The sequence below is a fragment of the Marmota flaviventris genome, chromosome 12, assembly GCF_047511675.1.
Source record: "Marmota flaviventris isolate mMarFla1 chromosome 12, mMarFla1.hap1, whole genome shotgun sequence".
In the NCBI taxonomy this organism is placed as follows: domain Eukaryota; kingdom Metazoa; phylum Chordata; class Mammalia; order Rodentia; family Sciuridae; genus Marmota; species Marmota flaviventris.
The window spans coordinates 21,735,970-21,758,343 of record NC_092509.1 but is presented as its reverse complement, the minus strand read 5'-3'; the positions used below and the strand labels follow the sequence as shown (position 1 = coordinate 21,758,343).

Genomic DNA, 22,374 nt, shown 5'->3' with positions numbered 1-22,374 from the left:
ACCAAATAACGCAATCAATAAATGGGCTAAGGAAGTGAACAGACACTTCACAGAAGAAGAAATACAATCGATCAACAAATGTATGAAAAAGTGTTCAACATCTCTAACAATTAGAGAAATGCAAATCAAAACTACTCTAAGATTTCATCTCACTCCTGTCAGAATAGCAATCATCAAGAATACAGGCAACAATAAATGTTGGCAAGGATATGGGGAAAAAGGTACACTTATACGTTGCTGATGGGACTGCAAATTGGTACAACCACTATGGAAAGCAGTATGGAGATTCCTCACAAAACTGGGAATGGAAGGAATCACCACTTGACCTAGCTATCCCAATCCTGATTTACATCCAAAGGTCTTAAAATCAGCATACTATAGTGACGCAGCCACATCAATGTTTATAGCAGCTCAATTCACAATAGCTAGACTATGGAGCCAACCTAAGTGTCTCTCAATTGATGAATGGATAAAGAAAATGTGGTACATATACTCAATGGAATATTACTTAGCTTTAAAGAAGAGTAAAATTATGGCATTTGCCAGTAAATGGTTGGAGTTGGAGAATATCATGCTAAGCGAAATAAGCCAATCCCAAAAAACCAAAGGCCAAATGTTTTCTCTAACATGCAGATGCTAATTCACAATAAGTGGGAGAGGGGGCACTAGGGAAAAATAGCATTACCTTAGATTACATAGAGGGAAGTGATGGGAGGGAAGGGGAGGGGATGTGGGGTTAGGAAAGACAGTAGAATGAAACTAACATTACTACTGCATGTATATATGTGACTCCATGATCAATGATTCTGCAACATGTACACTAAAAAAAAAGAAAATGAGAAATTATATCCCGTCTATGTATATCAAAGTACATAAATACATTCTACTATCATGTATAATTAAAATATGAAAAAAGTACTATATATGAAATTAGTGTGTATATAGGTAGTAAAAGAATTTCACCTAACTGAAAATATTTTCTCATAAGGTAATAAGAATCAGATAAAAATTCCTGAACCACATCTTCAGAAAGAAAGCACACACATACCTAATACACACACACACACACGCGCACACACACATAAATATACCCATGTAATTTGTAGGTTGTCTGGAATCGAATCTTGGCTTGACAATTTACTATGCAACTTGAGGCAATTTTCTTACTTCTCTATGTCTTAAGTTTCCTTTATCTACAGGATGTTGGATTAATCATTGTCTTTACCTCACTGGTTTGTTCTGAGACCGGTTAACTGAGTTAATGTCAGAGAAATACTATCTGGCACACAGTGCTCCAGAAACCTTAACTCTGATGATGATGATAATGACGATGATTTAAAGATATTCATCCTCTGAGGTTTACCATGGACCTGCAAGTGTTCAGTAACCTCAGATACAGAAACACTACCTGCCTCCTAAGTGCTGCCCAAACCCATGCAAAATTATTCCAGAACAAATCTGGGTATTTTGTCAATCTATTTAGTCAGAATTTTGTTACAACATTTTGACTGGTTCCAGTTAGAATCTGGCTGAGCATTAGCTGAAAACAATGGTACAAAAGAAAGTTTGTTTTCCATTCTTAGAAATCATCAACTGCAATGGTTTTCCTCTCACAGGCCTAGCTAATATTTTACTATTAAATTATTTATCTTCAAAATTAATTCTGATATAATCAAATCTAGTTTAAGGTTTAACAAAGCATTTCTAATGTTTATTACTAACGTATCATTCTTAATATCTAGATAAGACAAGTATTAGCAAGCAAAAAATGGAGGAAATTACTTCAAAAATAATGCCAACATTAGTAATATTCAGTTTTTCTTACCTCATTATTACAGGAATAGATGAAATTCTGGCTTTCTAAGGTGTCTGTATGACACTCTCTTGCAAAAGTTTCTTTCTGTTCATTCTGTACACTGAGTTCCAAACCTCTGGCAGGTGGTGGTTTAATCAAAGGAAGCAAGCAGTTAGGGCCAGGGAAGAACATTTCTGTAGCATGACCTCTGGATGTTTCATTCGACTCCAACATAGGTTCTACAGAACATCTTTCCACACTGGAGGACTCCTCAATTTCACTGAGTTCAAAAGATTCTAAAGTGCTATTTATGGACACATACTTTGCTGGGTTGCTGTGCTCTACCACTTTTCGGGATGATCGTCTGACTTTGTTCTGATTACTGTAAAACAGAGCTACCCACATGTGAAGTAAAAGCTTCACTTCTTCCACATTATCAGGCAAATTAGTGTTCCAGGGCCTGAGATTTAAAAGAACACACAAAAAATAACTGAAATTGTTATTTGATTTACTTATCATAAACAAATGCCTCCATAAGAACTATAGTTTTGTTTGTTTTTATTTTAAAAATTACACAGATATGAAAGAATGAGTAAATATGAAGTTGATTTAACAAACCCCTTTGAAATCTACTCTAATTTAAATCTAACCCATTTTAAAGAGAAGGGAAGTGAGAACATTTAAGTGAGTTTTTTCAAATCACAACATTGTGTGGCAGAACTCTGATCCAAACATAGCTAATTCCTAGTTTCCTAAGTATACACAAACATGGGTAAGGAAAGAAGTCTGATACATGCAAAGTCCATTTAGTCACATGTGAACTGAAAGAAAACATTATACCTAATGCTTCTAACAGCGATGTTAGTATATTTGTTACCATTTATCATGATGGCCCAGTCACTGTGCAAAAGCCCAATATGTGTAACAACCTCAGTAGGTAGCTACTGCTAAACCCATGCTTACAAGTGTTACCCACACACTGTCATCCTTCAATGACATCACTTGCAAATCTATTAGAAATGCCACCTCTCAGGCCTCACCCCAAAGTGAGATCTGTAAATGAGCTACATACACAATAAAGATTGTAAGCACTGTCTAGAAGCACAAAACTTGCTTAGGGTCACAGGAGGTAATAAATGGAAAGAACTTAGATGCAAGCCTACTAGTCTAAAATCTAACCATTCTGTTATTATTCCGTTGAAACATTCTTAAGATTTCTAGAACAAACCTATGTAAAAATCACTCATTTATATCAATCTGATTATTTCTAAGAAGTAATTTTTAATACTTAACAATTTTAAAAATGTCTCTTCTGGAATTTAGCCTAAAAAGCATGATTTCTATGTCTTATACTGTTTTACATAAAGGTCTCATCTAAAAACCTATAATAACTCAAAGACTACAAGTGGTGATGGAATACTGCAAAATGGAAAGCCATTTATGGGGCTAAAGGTATTTTTAAATACTCTCCATGTAATCACCAATACAGGCAAAGCCTGCCTGTTACTCTAAACTCAGTAAACAAATCTGCTTGGTATTATTACCAAATAACTGGTTTTAAACACATTTCTTTCTCTTTGCAAAGACTGGCACAAATATCTTGTGTAACTCAACAGAAAAGTTACAATCATTTTTTTCAAGTTTCATTCACACTTACCCATGCAATGCTCTTATAACAGTTTTCTCCAGTGGATTGTTAGTATATTTGCTATCTAAGTTGAATGAATATTCTGTTTCACATTTGAAAGTGACTTTAAAGGAGCCATCACAGCTAAGCACACTATGGGAGCAATAAAAATCTTTTAGGTGGGAAGATACAAATCGATTTTTGCACTTTATCAATGAATCCTCAGAAACCTTTTGTAGAGGGGAAGTATTCTGTAGATGCCGAAAAGGCATGACTTTTCCCACTGGAGTTCCAGCATCAGGACCTTTTGTCCCATTCTTGGCAAAAGCAGGGCCTGGTAACCCTCTCGGCTGTAGATGTTTCTTTGAATGTTCCACAAGGAGCAGGGCATATGAATGTTCCACAGCAACAAGCGAGTTTTGGCTTGCATCTGAAGATTTTACTGTTTCCTCAGGGGATGCTGACTGGGCTTCCTCAGGGGCCTGACAAGGTATCAAGCACTCGTCTTCCTGGCTAACAGTTAAGTCTGACCCTGAGTTACTCTTTCTATCAGAGGACAGTTTGGATAACAGTACACCTTTTTGACTTTTAATGCCCCTATGATATTCATGGTCCGAGGTACCATGCAATGAATTTTCTTTAGAGAGTAAAACATCATTCTGTGGCAATTCAGAGGAGCAGGGAAGAATTCTAGGCTCACAAGATGGGGTACAAGAGGTAGCAGAACTTAATGCAAGATCAGCTAACATATTTAGGGCCTGGGAGTCATAGTTCATAATGGAGTTTTCAGGAAGATCTTTATGAGCCACTGTGGTGCTTTCTGGTTGATCTGTATTTATACTAATTCCATCTTTTTGGCCATCTGATGAAATTTTTGATTGAAGCTGAAAAGCAGTTTCTCCCTTAGCTTCAGCATAAAAGGAAAAAAAAAAAAAAAGGGGGACACATATAACATTTCCTTTTCATAGAATTCTGTCGCATATTACTATGTTTTAATGAAAATTAATGGTACTAATGGTTAAGCCAACATATCCAAGAAAAACTATATTATACAGATTGCATATTAAAAGTTTGCTATCAGACTGAGGTCTCTTTCAATCCTCAGATCTATTTTAATGTGTTGCTCAATGGAACAAAATTTAAAGAACATTTAATTTTTAAAAAAAATCATCACTCCAAAATGCATGTATTAAATAACACACAAGATGTACTGCTTACATCAAGAAATATACAAAGAAGAAAAAGAAAACTTTCAGTCCTTGCCCTCAGGGGGCTTACAATCTAATGAGGATGTAAGAATGTGGAAGTATGAAATGTGTGTTAAGGTCAGATAATACACTTTCTCAGAAACCATTTCCCTTAATAAGTGGTTTATTAAAGAAGCCACCTAAGTTCACAACAGCGATGATTTTAAACTATATTATCTTTAATTATAAAATGTAATATGAATATAAAATTAGAAAAGTCATAATATGAATAAAATAAATCAACGAAGGCAGAGTATTCAGAATCACCAATTAATTTTATCATTTCTTATACTTTCAGTCATGAACACATTATCCCTTTATCTGCAAAAAAAAAAGCAAATATACTGAAAATTTTTCTTTCTGTAGATAATGAAATCTCTCCATTTCCCCTTAATCATAAAATTTACAATTTAGAGTGGTTTGTTTATGCATTTTCAGGCCACTACTTAATCATTCTTTTACATGTTGTTCTGAAGGATAAAGTTCACAACTATTCCAGGCAATGATTCCCTGGTGCAGGTAAATGAATGAACAGAAAAGCCAACTGTGCTTATAATTAACTGTAGTACTTCTGAAAACAATTGATAACATAACTTCAAAAGCCAATAACTAATACATTTAAAGAGAAGAAAACTACAGCTTATAATGTCATCAATTAGAATGAGGAAATATGTAGGGGAAAGGTGAAATCAATCAATCACTAACCAGTTTTTATTTAAAATAGCAAAACCCAAGGGGGGGGTTTTGAGCTTAAAGCAGAACTGTCTTGTTCATCCCCACAGGTATATTAAAACTTGCAATTTATTTTATGATCTGGTGCATTTACTGCTAATAGAACAGAATGAATTTCATTCTATTTTAACACGATGGCTTCCATACACTTGTCTATCTCTTATACAGAATATATTAGTTAAGCCTAACACGAAGAATACTTGTGTTGAAGTCAAAAGAATACAGTTAAATAAATACAGTATCATGTAAATTCACTTAATTATTGACCTAGTACAGGTTCTTCATTAAAAAATAAAACATCATAATATACCTCTAAGACATACAGATAAGAAAAGACAATGCTAAATAAATTCAGTGAATAAGAAACTATCACAAACTTTTAAAAGGACAGAAAATCATTAGTCTCAGTTTAAAAACTTAACATCAATAATTTTCAAATTGAGGTCAGCAAGGCCATATCCTATCTGCCTTCTTAAACTCTTGATTATTTCAAGTACAAAAAGTAAAATAGATCAGTACAGGTGATTAAGAAATGAAAAGAAAAGAGACTAATTTAAAAGGTAGTAACCTAAAAACTTTAATTTGGCATGTTGCTGCATAATCTATAAACATCTGCAATAGAGTGGGCCTATTTTTGAACATCCATTCTTTTTTGTGGGGGCAGCGAGGTGGTATTGGTGATTGAACCTGTGTGGCACCAGCTTTATCACTTAACCACATCCCTAGCCCTTTTTATTTTTACTTCAAGTAAGGGTCTTGCTAAGTTCCTGAGGCTGGCCCTTCAACTTTCAATCCTCCTGTCTCAGCCTCATGAGTCATTGGGATTACAAAGGCATGTGCCACTGTGCCCCACTAAACATATATTCTGAAAACTCAATTTTCTGGGCTTAATTTTCTGCCATCATCCTACTGAATAATTCCTTTCAATTTGTCAATATATATCTAAAAGCCAATTCAGTACAAAGAATTCAAGAAAGTGCTAGGAAAAATACATTATTAATGTTTACAAACTAATTGGAACAATAGGACCACAACTAATTTAATAGAAAATAAGATAAATTAAATTCCTTAACATTCTCTAAAACCCAACAGAAACTGGACGTGGTGGTGTATACCTGTAATTTCAGCTGCTCAGGAGACTGAGGCAATTTAGTAAGATCCAGTTTCAAAATAAAATTTAAAATTTAAAAAGAGCTGGAGAGAGAGGATGATTGCCTACCATGTGTGAGGCCCAGAGTTCAATCCCCACTACTGCAAACAAACAAGAGACTCCAACAGGAAATGAAAGAGATTAGTGAGAGAGTGTAAGGAATCTTCTCTTTGTGAAGGTATAACTCAGTAGTGTAAAACGTGGGGCACTGGGGAAAGTGCACAAGAGTAAAAAACACCTATGCTGCACACAGAGAGGTATGGATGACTAAGAGGGGAGGGACATGTCAAGAAACAGCTGGAGTAAATATGGATGCATATGGTAGGACCACACCATGAATTCCCTTCAGAAACAAGCACAAATGTTCAAATTTGGTATGGAAGTCAAAACTGGATCATTTTCAAATGGTGTGATGAGTTTTTAAAAAAATTTCAGTCATAAAACAATAAAGGAACTTAAAAACAAATAAGTTGACCTATAATTTCATCGCCCCCAACAAAACAACACTTTCTCTGAATTCCCACTATCTGCGAGACACATAAAAATCTAGTGATAAGGGAGAAAACAGAATAAGGGGAATCAGATTTAAAAAACTAACTGGAATATCAAGATATGAGGAATTCAATCTCTTTGTTAAACACAACAACACATATACTACAACAGGACTCAATACCAAAGGTAAAGGGTCATGGAAGTGTCAACACTGCAGTTTGGTAGAGGGGATGCATACCATACATAGCAAAGTCAAGAAGGAAAGCAAACCCAGGAGTAGAGGAGGCGTGTGTTCAGTTGCAAAGAGGTAAAGTCTGAGGTTAAAAATAACACTTTCTACAGTTAAGAGGTTATGTCTAACAAATACAAAGTAGAGCAGTCCGGTTTTCTTCACGTAATTAAACTTTACTATCCATTTAAAGTTAGCAAATTAAAATAACTTTTAAAATTAAATTAATGTCTTTTAAACCAAATACAGGATTCTGGATTACTGACAGGTTTGAGCAATCTGTTTAAAATTCCTTTAGACAAACTTATAATATTCTACTTTTTATAACTGCTGATGATTCAGTCAAATACTGCTAGATACTACTTGCTTATGCATTTAGTCATGAATAAGGCCATTTATACTTTAACAGCTTACAAACAATTTATGTAAGACTTTATGCAAATTAAAAAGTAGGGTCTATTTTGTGATTTAAATATTGCCCTTTTCTAGTGTATTTACAACAAGAAACTAAGTTATTTATGTCAGTGTCAGAATATAAAACAAATTACTGATAAATTTCAACTGCTAATATTATTTCAATATATTATGTTGCAATCTCTATGAGATCTGTATTGTAGGGTTTACATTTGCAGGAAGAATGGTTCTTACCAGGTTGTGGCTGCTTTCTGATTCTGGGATTCTGATTGCCTTTTACTACATTTACCCTCTGTTTTTGTGGAGATTTCTTCATAGGTGGCTTAGCCCTTGCAACAGTTTTGACTGGAGATTTTTCTTGTTTCCTTGCCCTTTTAGCATTCGTTGCCACTGGAACATCTTTAGAAATAGAAGCTTCTTGGTTTTTCCTATCCAATTTGGTTTTCTGTACAAACTGTGCAGTCAGCACTTCCGCACCTTATATAGAAAAAACACCATTTTTTAAGGGATGGGGCCCCAGATATTTATCAGCATAGCTTTTCCCTTTATTTCTTTAATTTTGGGGCATAACTTTACTAATGGGGAATAAACTATATTTTGGGGTATCATTAAGATTTTTTTTTTTTTTTTAAAAAGGAGCTAAAAGTTTTCACATTAAAAAAGTGACTTGGGAAGCTGAGGCAGGATGATCGCAAGTTAGAGAAACCCTGTCTCAAAATAAAAAACGAAAAAAGGGCTGCGGATATGGCTCAGTGGTAAAACTTAGCAAGTCCTGGGTTCAAATTCCTGGAAATAAATACATAAATATATACATATACATACATAAATGAAGTGTCTGTTTATAACCTATTAGGTAAAGAAGAAAAATACAGCCCAATAACTTTACAAAAATAAGGAACAAATTTTTTTTTAAATGTGTACAAACTTTTTTGACTGATGTGACAGATAAGAATATGTTAATTCACAATCCCAGGAAATGGATAATTATATTTAAACAGAAAACAACACAGCTCTTATAAGGTGAAATGGTTAAAATTATGAATGTACAATCTCTGTAGTATGATTATAAAGAACCACACTATATATTTTACTTTACTGCTTCTAAACATCTAAATTTTTAATTTTTTTAAACTTATTTTTTGTGTAGTTGTTATTTTATTTATTTTTATGTGGTGCTGAGGATCAAACCCAAAGCCTCACATGTGCTAGGCGAGTGCTCTACCGCTGAGCCACAACCCCAGCCCAAATCTAAATTTTAATACCATCTGAAAATAAACTTTTAAGAAAATATAGGGGAAGACTGACAAAAATCTGCACCTAATTTTCTACAAATCTATTTACAAAACAAATAAAAACAAAACAAAAATCTGTCTTATACGATGCTGTTTGCTTTTTGCATGAAATTAAGAAAATAGCTTAAGATGGGAAATTAGGTGGGGAGGGAAAATACTGCCCACCTAAACATTACACAATAAAAGTTTCAAACTTTTTAAGAGTTAAAAACATGTTAATAAATACTCCATTTTCCCCATGGATTTTTCATAAATCTAGTTGTTTCCACCAGAAAGTTTAGCCACAAAGATATATAAAATTATCAGAAATGAACGTTGTCAAGAATTTTAAAGTTATAATATACAGAAAATAGCATTTCTCACTGAAAACAATAAACAGTATTAAACAGCATAATAAACTATGATGGCATTAATGAATTATAAGGACAAAATAGAGATTCATTTTATTCTTCTGGAATTAGAGAACCAGTACTTTAAAGACAGCTTTCAGAATAATCTCTACATTTCCCAGGGTCTAATTATTTTTCCCTATTAAACTATCATAGGAAGTGAAGCAGCTCATCAGTCTTTTCCAAGAGTAAGACTTCTCTCATTCCATTCCAGTTATTTTCTAAAAGCTTCAGCACACAGGCAAAATAAATATATCAAGCAGGAAATTGGTTAAGATTTAATTAAAAAAAAAAAAAAGAAAGAAAGAAAGAAAAATTAGATAACCAAGATATAGGGGGAAAGTTTCTAACATTGGCACAGTCAGGAAGGGAAGGTCTCTCACAAACCCAGGTCCTGAGGAAAGAAAAAGAAAAACGAAACAAGGTGATTCTCAGGGATGGCATTTTGTTTGTATGGATTACTCAATGCCATGTTTCTCAGATTGCACTCAGTAATCCACTGGTAGGTTGTAAAATAAACTCAATGAAATAGAAATCATCAGATTGTATTATATACAGTAAATGTATTATATACAGTAAACCAAAATTTTTGAAATTATTGTTTCAGTCATGTATGAATTTGTGGGTAGACTATAAAACAAACTGTTTGAGAAACAGTAAGAATGAATATTGAATTACAGATTGTTTAATATCTTGAAGTAGATTAGTTTACATAGAACAGAAACAGTATGGTTGGCCTGGGATATATTTTGAAAACCGTTGTAAAAAAGGATTCAATACTTCATATTGCAATACTTTCCAGCACCCTCTTCAATACACATATACTACCCACACCATTTCTCAAACCAGAAAACCATAACAGGCCAGAAATTATTATTTATTAAACCATAGGGTAAGGCTTTATTCAGAATCTTGGAGATCCCTAAATCCTGTGTTTCTTTAGGCATCAGCATTTTCTAATTCAAAATAGTATAGATAGGGCTGGAAAACAGTTTCTGTGAAAGGCCAGAAAGCACATTATTTTCAGCTTTGAAGGCCAATTAGTCTCTGTCATGATTGCTCAACACTGTCAAAGTTGAGTGAGAAGAGCCACATGATTGATACAGGTATGACTCTTGCTTCTTGGGTAAAGTGTGTTGACCCTTTTGCTAAGTATAGTATCCTATACTTTTAGAGAACGTATACTGTACATAATTTGAGATTATTCTATGCCAAAGTCATATGGTTTGCTGTCCTGAGCTAGCCAAAGTATATTTGTCAATAGAGTAAATGTAGAGTTCTAGACTCTGTCACTCAGTTTTTCGGGGCATCCAAACTGCTTATGGAACTTTTTCAATGTGTTTCTAAATCACTGTTTATTTGTTTTAGGTGGTCAGTCCTAAGACCCAGGTGATCATTTACAATATTCTGATACACACAAAGGATGAGAAAGCTGGCCCAAGTGAAACACAACTGAAACATAAGCTTTTGAGGTACCATCTCAGGGATGGTATTTTGTTTGTATGTATTACTCAATGTCATTTTTCTCAAACTGCATTCAGTAATCCACTGAAACACAAGTGAAACCAAAACTTTTGAGGTACCTCAGTTTCTCCCATTTCTTGGGTTTGCAGGGGTAATCTAGGTCACTGCTTTTCAAGCTTAACATGCCTGCAAAATACCTGGGGAGATATGTTGGTGTTTCTAACAAACTTCTAACCCACTGCCAAGCTGCAAACCACCAAATCCTGACAGAAACAGTGTTCGAATACAACTAACTAGTAATAATCCACATAAGTCATGCTTACCTCTTTTTCTTTTCTGAGGAAACTGTCCTTTAACTAACTTAAGGGCTGTTGGAGAGTGCGATCCACTGTCTGTTCCGGGTGCAGTTCTTTTGGGAAGAGGGCGACACAGATTAACCCTTTTATTCTGCACCAGGAGTGGCATGCTGGCTTTTCTCTTTGGCTGCACTCTCAAATTTGATGCTGGATTCAGTGGAACCACCACTCCCTTTTTTGCTGTCGATATTTCCTCAGAATTCTTTTCTGTTTCAGTTTCTTTCCTTACTTCCACCTCTGAGTCAAGAAATTCAGGATCTGGAGTCATAACTAAAGAAAATCCAGCATCACAAATTCCATCTGAAATACAAGGAGACTGAGGACGCTCTGCTAACAAATCCAAAGCAGCAGAAACTTCCAAAGTGTAACCACTAGGATCTGAAAAATAAGACCTCAACTGAGTTAAAAACTCTAATGGGCACTTTTCAGGTGGAGGAACCAAGTCAAAACCATTGGACGATTTCCCAAAGAATGCAGTCTTTTTCATTCCATCCCGAGCAACCGTCAATGAAGGGCTTTTATCTGCCTTGTACAGTTCTTGAAAACTGTGTTTTACTAATGTGCTTGGACAGGTTCCTTCTTCAGGAAGTGATTTCTTTGCTTCCAGCAGGGCATAATTAAGTGCAGGTAAAACAGGTATCACTTTCAGTGAGATGTCATCTTCAACTTTCAAATCTTTTACCCCTAAAATGTAAGTCATATATTAAAAACCTGAAATTGTTTTTTCTCTTTAAATAAAACATGCAAGAAAAAAAAATATTTAGATGAAATGGTTAAATATGCTATGTTTCAAATGACAGCCTAAATAGCAATTTTAAAAGACTTACAGATATACTTCATGAATAAGTATGTCCATATATTTGATATTAAATGCACACACTGAACTGAAAAAGAATCATTTGACATATAATTGCTAGGTTAGAATGAATAAGCTAAGCCGTGCCTCCAGCTCCATTTCACTTGACAAGCAGTTCAGAAGGAGCTCAGATGGTCCTTCATAGCAGTAGCTCTGGCCATTACAGTGGGCAGATTTGCTTTCCTGCTTTTTAATTCTCATTTTCTTTCTTTAAAATATATGTACCTTATTTTATATGTACCTTATATAACTCACATCAAAATCTTTATAAGTTATATAATGCAAATCAGATGCACTGAAAGAAGGAAAGGATTTAAATAATCCCCAAATCTCAATGAAAAAACAGTTGCTAATTTCATCACCTTTCTGATCAAATGAAACAAAAATTTTAAAAATTAACTAAACCAATTACCCGTGTTTCACCTCTTTTTCTTGTTCCACTCCGTTAATTTTTTAGCAAATGGATAACTTAAAAAGAAGTAGTGAGAAAAAGGAAAGGCCAGATCCTCTATGAACTGCTTATTATAATATTAGAAAATTTCAGTCACTAGTAATATAAATCTGTATATACAAAGACTACCAGTAGCCAGAAGCTGCAAACAGGAATTATACCATCTTTTTAAAGAAAAGGTACCCAAAGAATTACTAACCCCAAGTTAGTCCTAGTTAAATATAGTAACATAATAAGTATTAGGAAAAGGAAAAAAAGGGTAAATAAGAATAAACAGGAAAATGTGGCTATATATTAAAACAAAAATTCCTTTCATCATTTTAAATGAGTAATGAATTAAGGAAAAATAAAAAGCCCTTATGCATTTATAAGCACACAGTTTGCAATAAAGTATCATTTTAAAGGCAACTTCATTATTTCAAGATGGAATTTGGAAAGGCAGAACCTAATATGATTTGTCATAGAGTATCAAAAAATCCATGAAAGAGGGTGAGGCCTGTAGAGCACTTGCCTTGCCTGTATGAGGCACTGGGTTCTATCCTCAGTACCACATAAAAATAAATAAATAAAGATGTCGTGTCCATCTATAACTAAGAAAATATTTTTTAAAAATCTATAAAAGAGAAGTTAGCTAGGCAATATATTACTCTTCCCCCACCCTGGAAGATTTAACCTGGGGGTGCTTTACCACTGCGCTACATCCCTAATTCTTTTTTATTTTGAGACAGGAGCTCTTTTTAAGTTGCTTAGGGCCTCACTAAATTGCTGAGGCCAGCCTTGAACTTGTGATCCTACTGTTTCAGCCCCTCAAAGTCACTGGGATTGTAGGTATGAGCCACCATGCCTGACTAATATTATTCAATTTAAAACAAATAGCTTAAGTTTTACTTCTGAATGACGGTTTAGTATTTTTTTTTAAAAGTCTTCATGAGCCTGAGTAGCACATGAAACACAAAACCCCAATAAGTATTCAAACAAAATTCTTGTGCTGTTCCTGGGTATAAGTAGTAATGGATCTTATCCAAGTTTATAATTTAAAAATAAATCAACTAAGGGGTTGTAGCCCAATGGTAGGGCGCTCGCCTATCACATGCGAGGCCCTGGGTTCAATCCTCAGCACCACATATAAATAAATAAAATAAAGGTACTATGTCCAACTACAACTAAAAATAAATTGATTTTAAAAAATCAACTTAAGCCAGGCATGGTGACACACACATATAAGTCCCAGATACTTGGAAAGCTGAGGTAGAAAAATGACCTGAACCAATGAATTCAAGATCAGTTTGGGCAGCATAGCAAGATCCTGTCTCAAACACCACCAAACATATTTTAAAAATAAAACAAGCAACAATAACAAAACCTTTAAAAACTTTTCTGTAATGGTTGTAGCTTTATAAGTTCAAGACATAATTTTTTGTTTAAAAAACACACAGTGTTGGGCTGGGGTTGTGGCTCAGTAGTAGAGCGCTTGCCTAGCATGTATGAGGCACGGGGTTCGATTCTCAGCACCACATATAAATAAGTAAATAAAGGTCCATCAACAACTAATAAAAATATTTTTAAAAAGATGTTTAAGAAACATACAGTGTAGGGCAGGTGATGAAGCTCAGTGGTACAGTACTTAGCTACCATGTATAAGACTCTGGGTAGCTCCCTAGTTCCACAAACCAAATAAAACCCCACACATTTATGAAACAAGTGAGAATTTCTTCATGTTGACAAAAAAAAAAAAAAAAAAAAAAAGATTCACTTTTATTTATTTGTTCAGGAGATATTTATTATTTTTGAGGTTTCTGGCATCAGTAGACCTTAAAGATGGTAGAATATAAAAAAGGCAGGCAATAGGCTGGGGATATAGCTCAGTGGTAGATAATGTGTTTAGCATTCATGAGGCCCTAAGTTACATTCTTAGCACAATGAAGAAAAAAAGAGTTACAAGAAGGGTAAGGTATTGAAATACACAAGTAAATATTTAAATTATATTAATGATAAGCATAGTGAGGTTATAAAAAAACTGATACCGAAACTATAACTTGACATATATGAATAAGCTAGATCAGTGTTCCTTAAGGTTTTTGCTCATTATCCTCCCCAGGAGCCACCTTAGCCTTTTCCCCTAATTGCCATAAAGAATAATACCAAAGATACACTGCGTATCTCTTTTCATAATATATAAGTAATATTTTTTCACCACAGGAATCAAATTTTGGTCCTTTGGGCATTCAATGTCACTCTGAGAATGCATAAGCCAAATATGGAGTACAATAGTCCAAACAGTGAGAAGAGTATCCATGAAGACCCTGAGTCCTCCTATTGGATAGGCTATGGCAAAACAATCTCCTAGCTACTGTTTTCAGTAACAAACAAATTCAATTTTAGACATTCTGAATTTGAAGTACCTTGGAGATATCAAGGTGGAAATATCAGTGGATATTGTGAGATATGTGTCTGAAGCTCAGAGGAAACGATAAGCCTGCAAAGGAGGTCTGGGATCAACTAGGAAAATTAAGGGATGAGAATTATTTAAGAAGAAACAGCATTTAACAGTTCATGTGCTACTGAGAGGTCAAGTTAGATGAGGACTGGGAAACACACAACAGACCAAGTGAACTGAATACCACTGTGTCCTTACCTGTTGACAGGTGTGAATGGAACAAATATAACCCATGTAGACCTATCTGCTCACCTCCCAAATCTATACAGAATGAGAATCAGAAGAAAAGTTAGGTTGCCAATCTTATATAACAAAAGTTAAGTACGCTGAAAAATATTTCTTCCAAAAAAACATGTGTCCTTACTTGGTTCTGGTATTAAGGCTGATGATGTAAGTAAAATAAAAAATCCCCGGTCTTCTAAGCATTTGATGATTGCCTGAAAACACACACACACATTAAAAAAAAAAAAAATCTTTAATACCTCTTCTCTTCTACCACACAGTGTATTCTGAGCTCAAAAGAATTTAAAAATTTTTGAAATGTTAATGTTTCCAGGAATCACAGAATTTAGAGCCCAATTTTAGAAATTGCCAGTTTCTTAGCCAAAAAAATCATGACCATGTTCTAAAAATAATAACTATAACAGCAAGGGTTAGTTTATAATAGCGCTTAACTATATAACAGGTCAATCAGAAAAAGCTTTTTTCACTCTTCCCCCACTGGGATAGTTGCCATTTCAAACCACTGAAGGCAAAGTTACCAAGTAGCCCACTGATTCACATGACAATTATTGTAGAATCATGAAATTTAAAAAACTATACAATGAAATAATCCTTTTAATAACATCCTAAAGATAAACAACACTCGTGTAGTAGGCAAAATTATCAAAAAGTTATTAATTATTACAAATCATAAAGTTAATAGTTCTTTTCCATTTTCAAAAATGTACCCTTAACAAAGATAAAATCCAATGTTCATAAAATATTAAAAACAAACAAACAAACAAAAAACAAGAAAACAACAACTACTGAGACATCAACATAAATTGAGGTACAAGGGGGATAAAAACGTATTAGTCAATGAATATTATATGTCCATAGACTGGGCATGGTGTATGCCTGTAATCCCAGTGACTCTGGAGGTTGAGGCAGGAAGATCATAAGTTGGAGGCCAGTCTGGGTAACTTAATGAGGCCCTCAGTAACTTAGTGAGACCCTGTCTCAAAATAAAAGAAAAAATTTAAAAAGGCTAGGAATGGAGCTCAATGGTAAAGCAAACCTGGGTTCAATTCCCATTAGCCAAATAAATAAATAAATACCACACACTGAAAATTCTTTTTGCAAATTAAAAAACTTCAATATAGGCATAGCCAACTAATATGTAGATATCAATTTCTCAATTAAGGTGAAATAAGTACATTTTAAATGAATGACTCTTACCAACTGTTTATTTTTAATGTACTCTGTTAGTTTATCTATCCTTTCCCCTTGTTTGTTTGACAGTTCCACTTCATACAATTCAAAGCACAAATCTTGACAAAAGACTGTAAAGGAAATCAGAAAAACAACATTCCTTATGTTTTTTTTAATAGTTCATTCATTCATTTTGTAAGTCACAAAAATGAAAGAAACTAGGACTATCTTGATAAATTTTTATCACTTAGTGGTGTTCTTAGTTATAAAACGAAAAGTTATTGAAATAATTATTTTAAAACAATGCTCATTTACATTGGCACTGCTATAGGATTAATAAGATAAATACTATATAAATAAAATAAACATCAATATTCCAAAGATTAATCTAAGTGACCAAAATTTTTTCTTCTCACATTTTTATTTTTCATTTTAAAGGATATAAGTAAAATCAGCAACAAAAACTCTGCTATCTTTGATAGGAAATGTCTATGAGTTTCTAGTTATTTTTAATATCTGCTTAATTCTCTCAATATTCTAAAAGCTAGTCTTATTATCTTAGATAAACTACCTTTAACATTTTCTGGATGAATTCCAAGGAACTGACGAATATGGCAAATCTAGAACTTTCTCAAAAAACTCTTAAAGAATCTCTTAAGATTAATAGAAGAAAGGTTTGTGTGTATGTGCACACATGAACTACAAGAGAAAATTGGAAATAACAGGAACAAAAGCCCAGGACATGCAGTGTGCCATTACATTCAACAGACCTTTGTGCTCCAAGTAGTTCTGTTTTTTAAAGGCAGCTTCTGGTAGTCGTTTTTTCAAAGAAGACACTTTCATTACATACTTAAAATCAAGTTCCTGTGGTCTAAAAAACAAGGATATCAAGCAATGCAATAAATATTGAAATTATATATAGTTCCATAATTTTTGGTTTTCTAACATAAATGCAAACAAAAATATAATGACCACAAAAGTTCTTATAGTGATAAAATCTAGGTTAAATAATATGCATATGTATAAAAAGTACAGATTTTCAACAAATGACCCAAATGTGCAAATTGGTTCACATTTTCTGAATACATGCAATTTTGATATAACCAAAATATCCTGATATTTCAACAAATTATATATACTGCAAATTGAGAATTTAAAAAATCATGCTATTTAAGAGTTGAAAACTCTTACATATGCAGATTTTTTGAATCACTTCCCAACTACTTTTTCCTTTTTCAAAACTTACTTTTGGAAGGTTTAGACTAACTTAAACTGTGCAAAAATGGTACAAAGAATTCTTCCATACACTTCAGATTTCCTAAATGTCACCAGCATACCATATTTACTTTATCATTCTTCCTTTCTATATAATATTAATTCTGATTCTTTTGAAAATAAAATGCAAATGTGATGTCTTTTTACCCAAATACTTCTTCAAAAAGGAAATTTTCTGACACAATGACAAACCAATCAGTAAAATCAAGAAATTCACAATGTTACAGTATTATTACTTAACCTACCCCTTCTCCTCAACTTTTGTCAAAGTCTCAGTAAGATCTTTTGCAGCAAAAGTAAGCAATTTCCTATACAGGATGTCAATGCATTTTGTTATCATATCTCTTTGGTCTCGTTTTATCTTAGTCTTTCTTTTCAAAAACCAGATATTTTAAAGAACACAGATCATTTTGTAGAATGCCTGTGTATCTAGGTAGGTCAAATGCTTCCTCCTGATTATATTAGCAGCAATACCACAGACAGAAGGGATACAATGTCATTCTCTGTGCATTACACCAGAAAGCACTGACATCTATTCCATTAATAGTTACATTAACTTGACCCTTAGTTAAGATGGGATTTGTCAGTTTCCTGCGCTTTTGTGATTAATAAGCAAGTTAAAGGGATATGCAAATATCAATCGTTCATCTACTGTTTTTAGCATCCACTTGATTATATACTTCAACATTTTTTTGTACATTTGGTAGTTGTGCTCTATTTTGAGGAAGAATTTTTCCTTCTTTCTCATTTATTCAAAAAATTCTTATTTTATTTTATGATTTATAATACCTCTCTGCCTCTTCATAAGGCCAACAGAAAGAAAATGAATCAATACCATACCAGTTTTCACCATTCATTTCAATTCAACTATGTCTATATTTCAATAATTTTGAGTACAAAGAATTGGTAAAAGAAAATATTTCATAAGATATACTTTACAGTTTGCCTAGAGAAAGTATTAATTATGATAATTCATTATAATGAAAATAAATGTAACAGCTACTTTATCTAACACTTTTACCCCTCAGAGAATCATGTAAAAACTAGAAACTCAGATACTGCTTATGTTTTTTTTTTTTTTTTTGGTACCAGCGATTGAATCCGGGAGTGCTTAACATCCTAGTCTTTTCCTTTTCTTTTTCTATTTTGCTAAGTTGCTTAGAGCCTTGCTAAATTGCTGAGCCTGGCTTTAAACTTGTGATCCTCCTGCCACAGACTCCCAAGCCCCAGGGATTACAGGTGTGTGCCACCACACCTAGCAGATACTGCAAATCTTAATAAAGACTTAGTGACAGGATTGAGTGGCTATAATCTTGTATTTATTAAGGCAAATCTGATTCACTTTGGGGAAAAGTCAAATCTCTAACATAAAGTAATTTATTCTGAGAGATCATTTTCCCATCACTAGATTAGAATTTAGGTCTCCTGTGTCATATCCTTGTGCTCTATATACCTACTCAAATATACCCTAATCTAAAAGCAAGTATAATTGTTGCAATTCACACCAATGCCAACCAGCAAGACCTCAGATGAGAATTTTTTTAAAAATTTAAAATTAAAAAATTAGGGTTAGGAGTGTAGCTCAGGGGTGGAGTGTGCTTGCTTAGCATGGGCAGGGTTCTGGGTTTGAAAGCCAGCAGTAGGGAGAAAAAAAAAAAAAAAACCCTATAAAACTTCATATAAGCATTTAGGAAGGAAACAAAATACAATACTTACAGCTGTGTTGGAATTATTGTACCGTAAGTAGACCAAAGAGTTATATCACACAGCACACAACCTTGAATAATTAATCTCCCTTTCCATGGAGAGAGAACTTTAAGAAATGAGAATAAAAAAGGAAACTGGATTATTTATGAATAAAACATTTACTAAAAACAAAAAACTGAAAGACTAATAAAATAATTTCTTACCATTTTTACTGAGTTCAACTCTAAAAAAGAAAAAAAAGCATTCTTATTAGAGGCAAAAGTAGTAAATCCCAGTAAAACAAAGTATGCACATAATTACTTACATGCTGTTATGAGCTGGTGCTGCCATCTTTTTAGGCTCCCTGTACTGAAAAGCTACAATTACATAAGGACAGATCTGTCTCGGTCTCTTAATAACAGTGTCGCCTGAAAGTTCATAGAGGTAATACTGAAAAAATAAAAACATATATTATCAGTGCTATGGAATTACATAAATATCAAATTTACCTCTTTTTCACCCAGCCCTGAAATTTAGCACATTAGATTCAGAAATATACTTTAGGTATTATTTATTCACAGGTGACTCTACCTGACTCAGCTCAAAGGCACGAAAATGACTTGTCTTGTGAGAAACTTTGTTTGTATCTGCCGCCACGTGGCAATCATAGCCAAAAGATGGCCTAGTGTAGTTAGTTGTATAATTCTCAGACACAAACTTGACTTTTCCCTGGAATGAAAATATTAAGACTAATCAGATGTCTTCAAATAGCAAAAATATTTACTCTAGAATTCATAAGCCTAACAAGGAAGTGGTTGTGTTTGCACCACCAGTAACTATAGTTAAGAATTATCTTCTTTAAAAAAAATGATCTTGGGCTGGGGCTGTAGCTCAGTGGCAGAACGCTTGCCTTGCATGTGTGAGGCACTGGGTTTGATCCTTGGCACCACATAAAAATAAAAACAAATAAAATAAAGGTATTCTGTCCATCTACAACTACAAAAACAAAACAAAACAATGATATTAAGGCCAATAATAGTTTTAATTATCACAAACCCTTTAAAACTATATTTAAAAATCTTATGTGTTTGGTTATCTTTCAGAGGCAAATACTCACAGCTTTTATCACAATATCAAAGGAATACATGAATAACTCCAAACTTAAGAGAACCAAAAAAAATCTTGTTTGCCAGGCAGTAATGCACACCTGTAATTCCATTGACTCAGGAGGCTGAGGACAGGAGGATTATAAGTTTGAGGCAAGCATCATCAAACTTAGTGAGACCCATTCTCAAAATTAAAAAAAAAAAAAAAAAAAAGAACCATTTAAGAGGAAAAACTACACAGTCCACCATATTTTTTTAAAGTATTTTTTTAGTCTTAGATGGGCACAGTATCTTTATCTACATGTAGTGCTGAGGATCAAACCCAGTACCTAACATGTACCAGGAAAGTGTTCTACCATTGAGCTACATCCCCAACCCTACCCACCATCTTTCATGATATACTCTGTGAATGGCTATTTAGTAGTAACAACAGAAAATATAACAAAATTTGAAATTTCAAAAGATAAATTTCCAAACCAAAGTATTAATAATTGTAAATTATGCCAGGGCCCAAAAGTCAGCAACAAGCAAATATGTATAAAGTGCTTAGGCAAAGTGTAAGGCAGTTAGCCTTGATCACCAAACAGCCAACAGTATTTCCCATTATAGACTTTTCTTCAACAAGGATCAAAGTGAAAGTTATCATATGATGAATTACAAGTATTTAAAACCTGAATGAACAATAATAAAATATTGAATAATATAATGACATAAGAAAAAAAATGTTCATAATATGTTAAGTTTTAAAAGAATGAGCATGCAAATATACAAACCATAAACTTTTTATGAGTTAGGAAATCAATATGTATGGGGGGGAAATATATACCATATATACCAATGTGAGATATGAGATTATAGACAATTTTTACTTTTAGAGGCAGGGTCTCTCTGAGTTGCTTAGGTTCTCACTTAAATTGCTGAGGCTTGCTCTGAACTCACAACCTGCCTGCCTCAGCTTCCTTAACTGTTCCTCCACATCTGGTTGGAACTACATTTTTTACAGAAGATTTTTTTTTATTGATTCTTGAAGTCCTGCCTCTTCACTTATAGGACCCACCAAAGACAATACACTAAGAGGCCAAAAAAGGTAAATACTACTACTCAGTAACCGCAACCTCTACCTTTTCCCATGAAACATCTATGGCACTGAGCATTTTTTGCTTTTCTGAAATAAAATAAGGACTGAGAGCACCTAGGCAAATATTAAACAGCAATCTCTAGCCAGACAGGGGAGCAGACACTGGCAACAAACCAACCTACATGATCAAAACCAAAATGCTTATTATCTGCGTTAACAGACCTACTTTCTGCCAGAACTACAACACTTGTCACAGAGCAGAATGAAGTTTAAGACAAGCAAGGACAGTACATCATGTCAGTGTTATTTTCCCTGTAGTTCTTGGGGGAACAAACTTCAAAATATGAAGAGTTTACACTCTTTAAAAAGTCAGTAAAACTGGGCTGGGGTTGTAGCTCAGTGGTAGAGTGCTTGCATCACATGCTTGAGGTCCTGGGTTCTATCCTCAGCAACACATAAAAACAAATAAACAAAAGTAAAGATATTGTGTCCATTTACAACTAAAAAAAATATTTTTAAAAAAGTCAGTAAAACTAATTTTTTTTTTAAAGAGAGAGTGTGAGAAAGAGAGAGAGAAAGGGAGAGAGAGAGAATTTTTTAATATTTATTTTTTAGTTTTCAGCAGACACAACATCTTTGTTTGTATGTGGTGCTAAGGATTGAACCCAGGCCGCACGCATGCCAGGTGAGCGCGCTACCGCTTGAGCCACATCCCCAGCCCAGTAAAAATAAAATTTAAAAAACTCCAACCTTATCGAAAATCAAATTTCCTGCCATTTGGATGAAAATACTAATTGAGTGTCTCACTTAAACTGAACTACTTAGGACTTTAAGATTTGTGACATTAGTACAAAGGTGCCATATGAAGCTGTGAACAGCCTTTGA

General features: G+C 33.8%; 1 protein-coding gene across 6 annotated transcripts in view; it reads right to left on the bottom strand.

Moving 5' to 3' along the window:
* The window catches only part of Tasor2 (transcription activation suppressor family member 2), a 75,328-nt gene that overhangs the window by 17,206 nt on the left and 35,748 nt on the right, over positions 1-22,374 (bottom strand). For 5 of the 6 annotated variants that reach the window (XM_071619887.1, XM_071619888.1, XM_071619889.1 and 2 more), the window contains 12 exons: positions 19,897-20,034; positions 19,631-19,755; positions 19,530-19,549; positions 19,336-19,432; positions 17,115-17,215; positions 16,372-16,475; positions 15,296-15,368; positions 15,130-15,192; positions 11,155-11,871; positions 7,921-8,163; positions 3,453-4,329; positions 1,826-2,255 (listed from right to left, as the gene is read on the bottom strand). In XM_071619887.1, coding sequence (XP_071475988.1) covers positions 1,826-2,255; positions 3,453-4,329; positions 7,921-8,163; positions 11,155-11,871; positions 15,130-15,192; positions 15,296-15,368; positions 16,372-16,475; positions 17,115-17,215; positions 19,336-19,432; positions 19,530-19,549; positions 19,631-19,755; positions 19,897-20,034 — 2,988 coding nt within the window. The remainder of the gene's footprint in view (positions 1-1,825; positions 2,256-3,452; positions 4,330-7,920; positions 8,164-11,154; positions 11,872-15,129; positions 15,193-15,295; positions 15,369-16,371; positions 16,476-17,114; positions 17,216-19,335; positions 19,433-19,529; positions 19,550-19,630; positions 19,756-19,896; positions 20,035-22,374) is intronic. The other variant, XM_071619890.1, reaches the window with a different exon arrangement.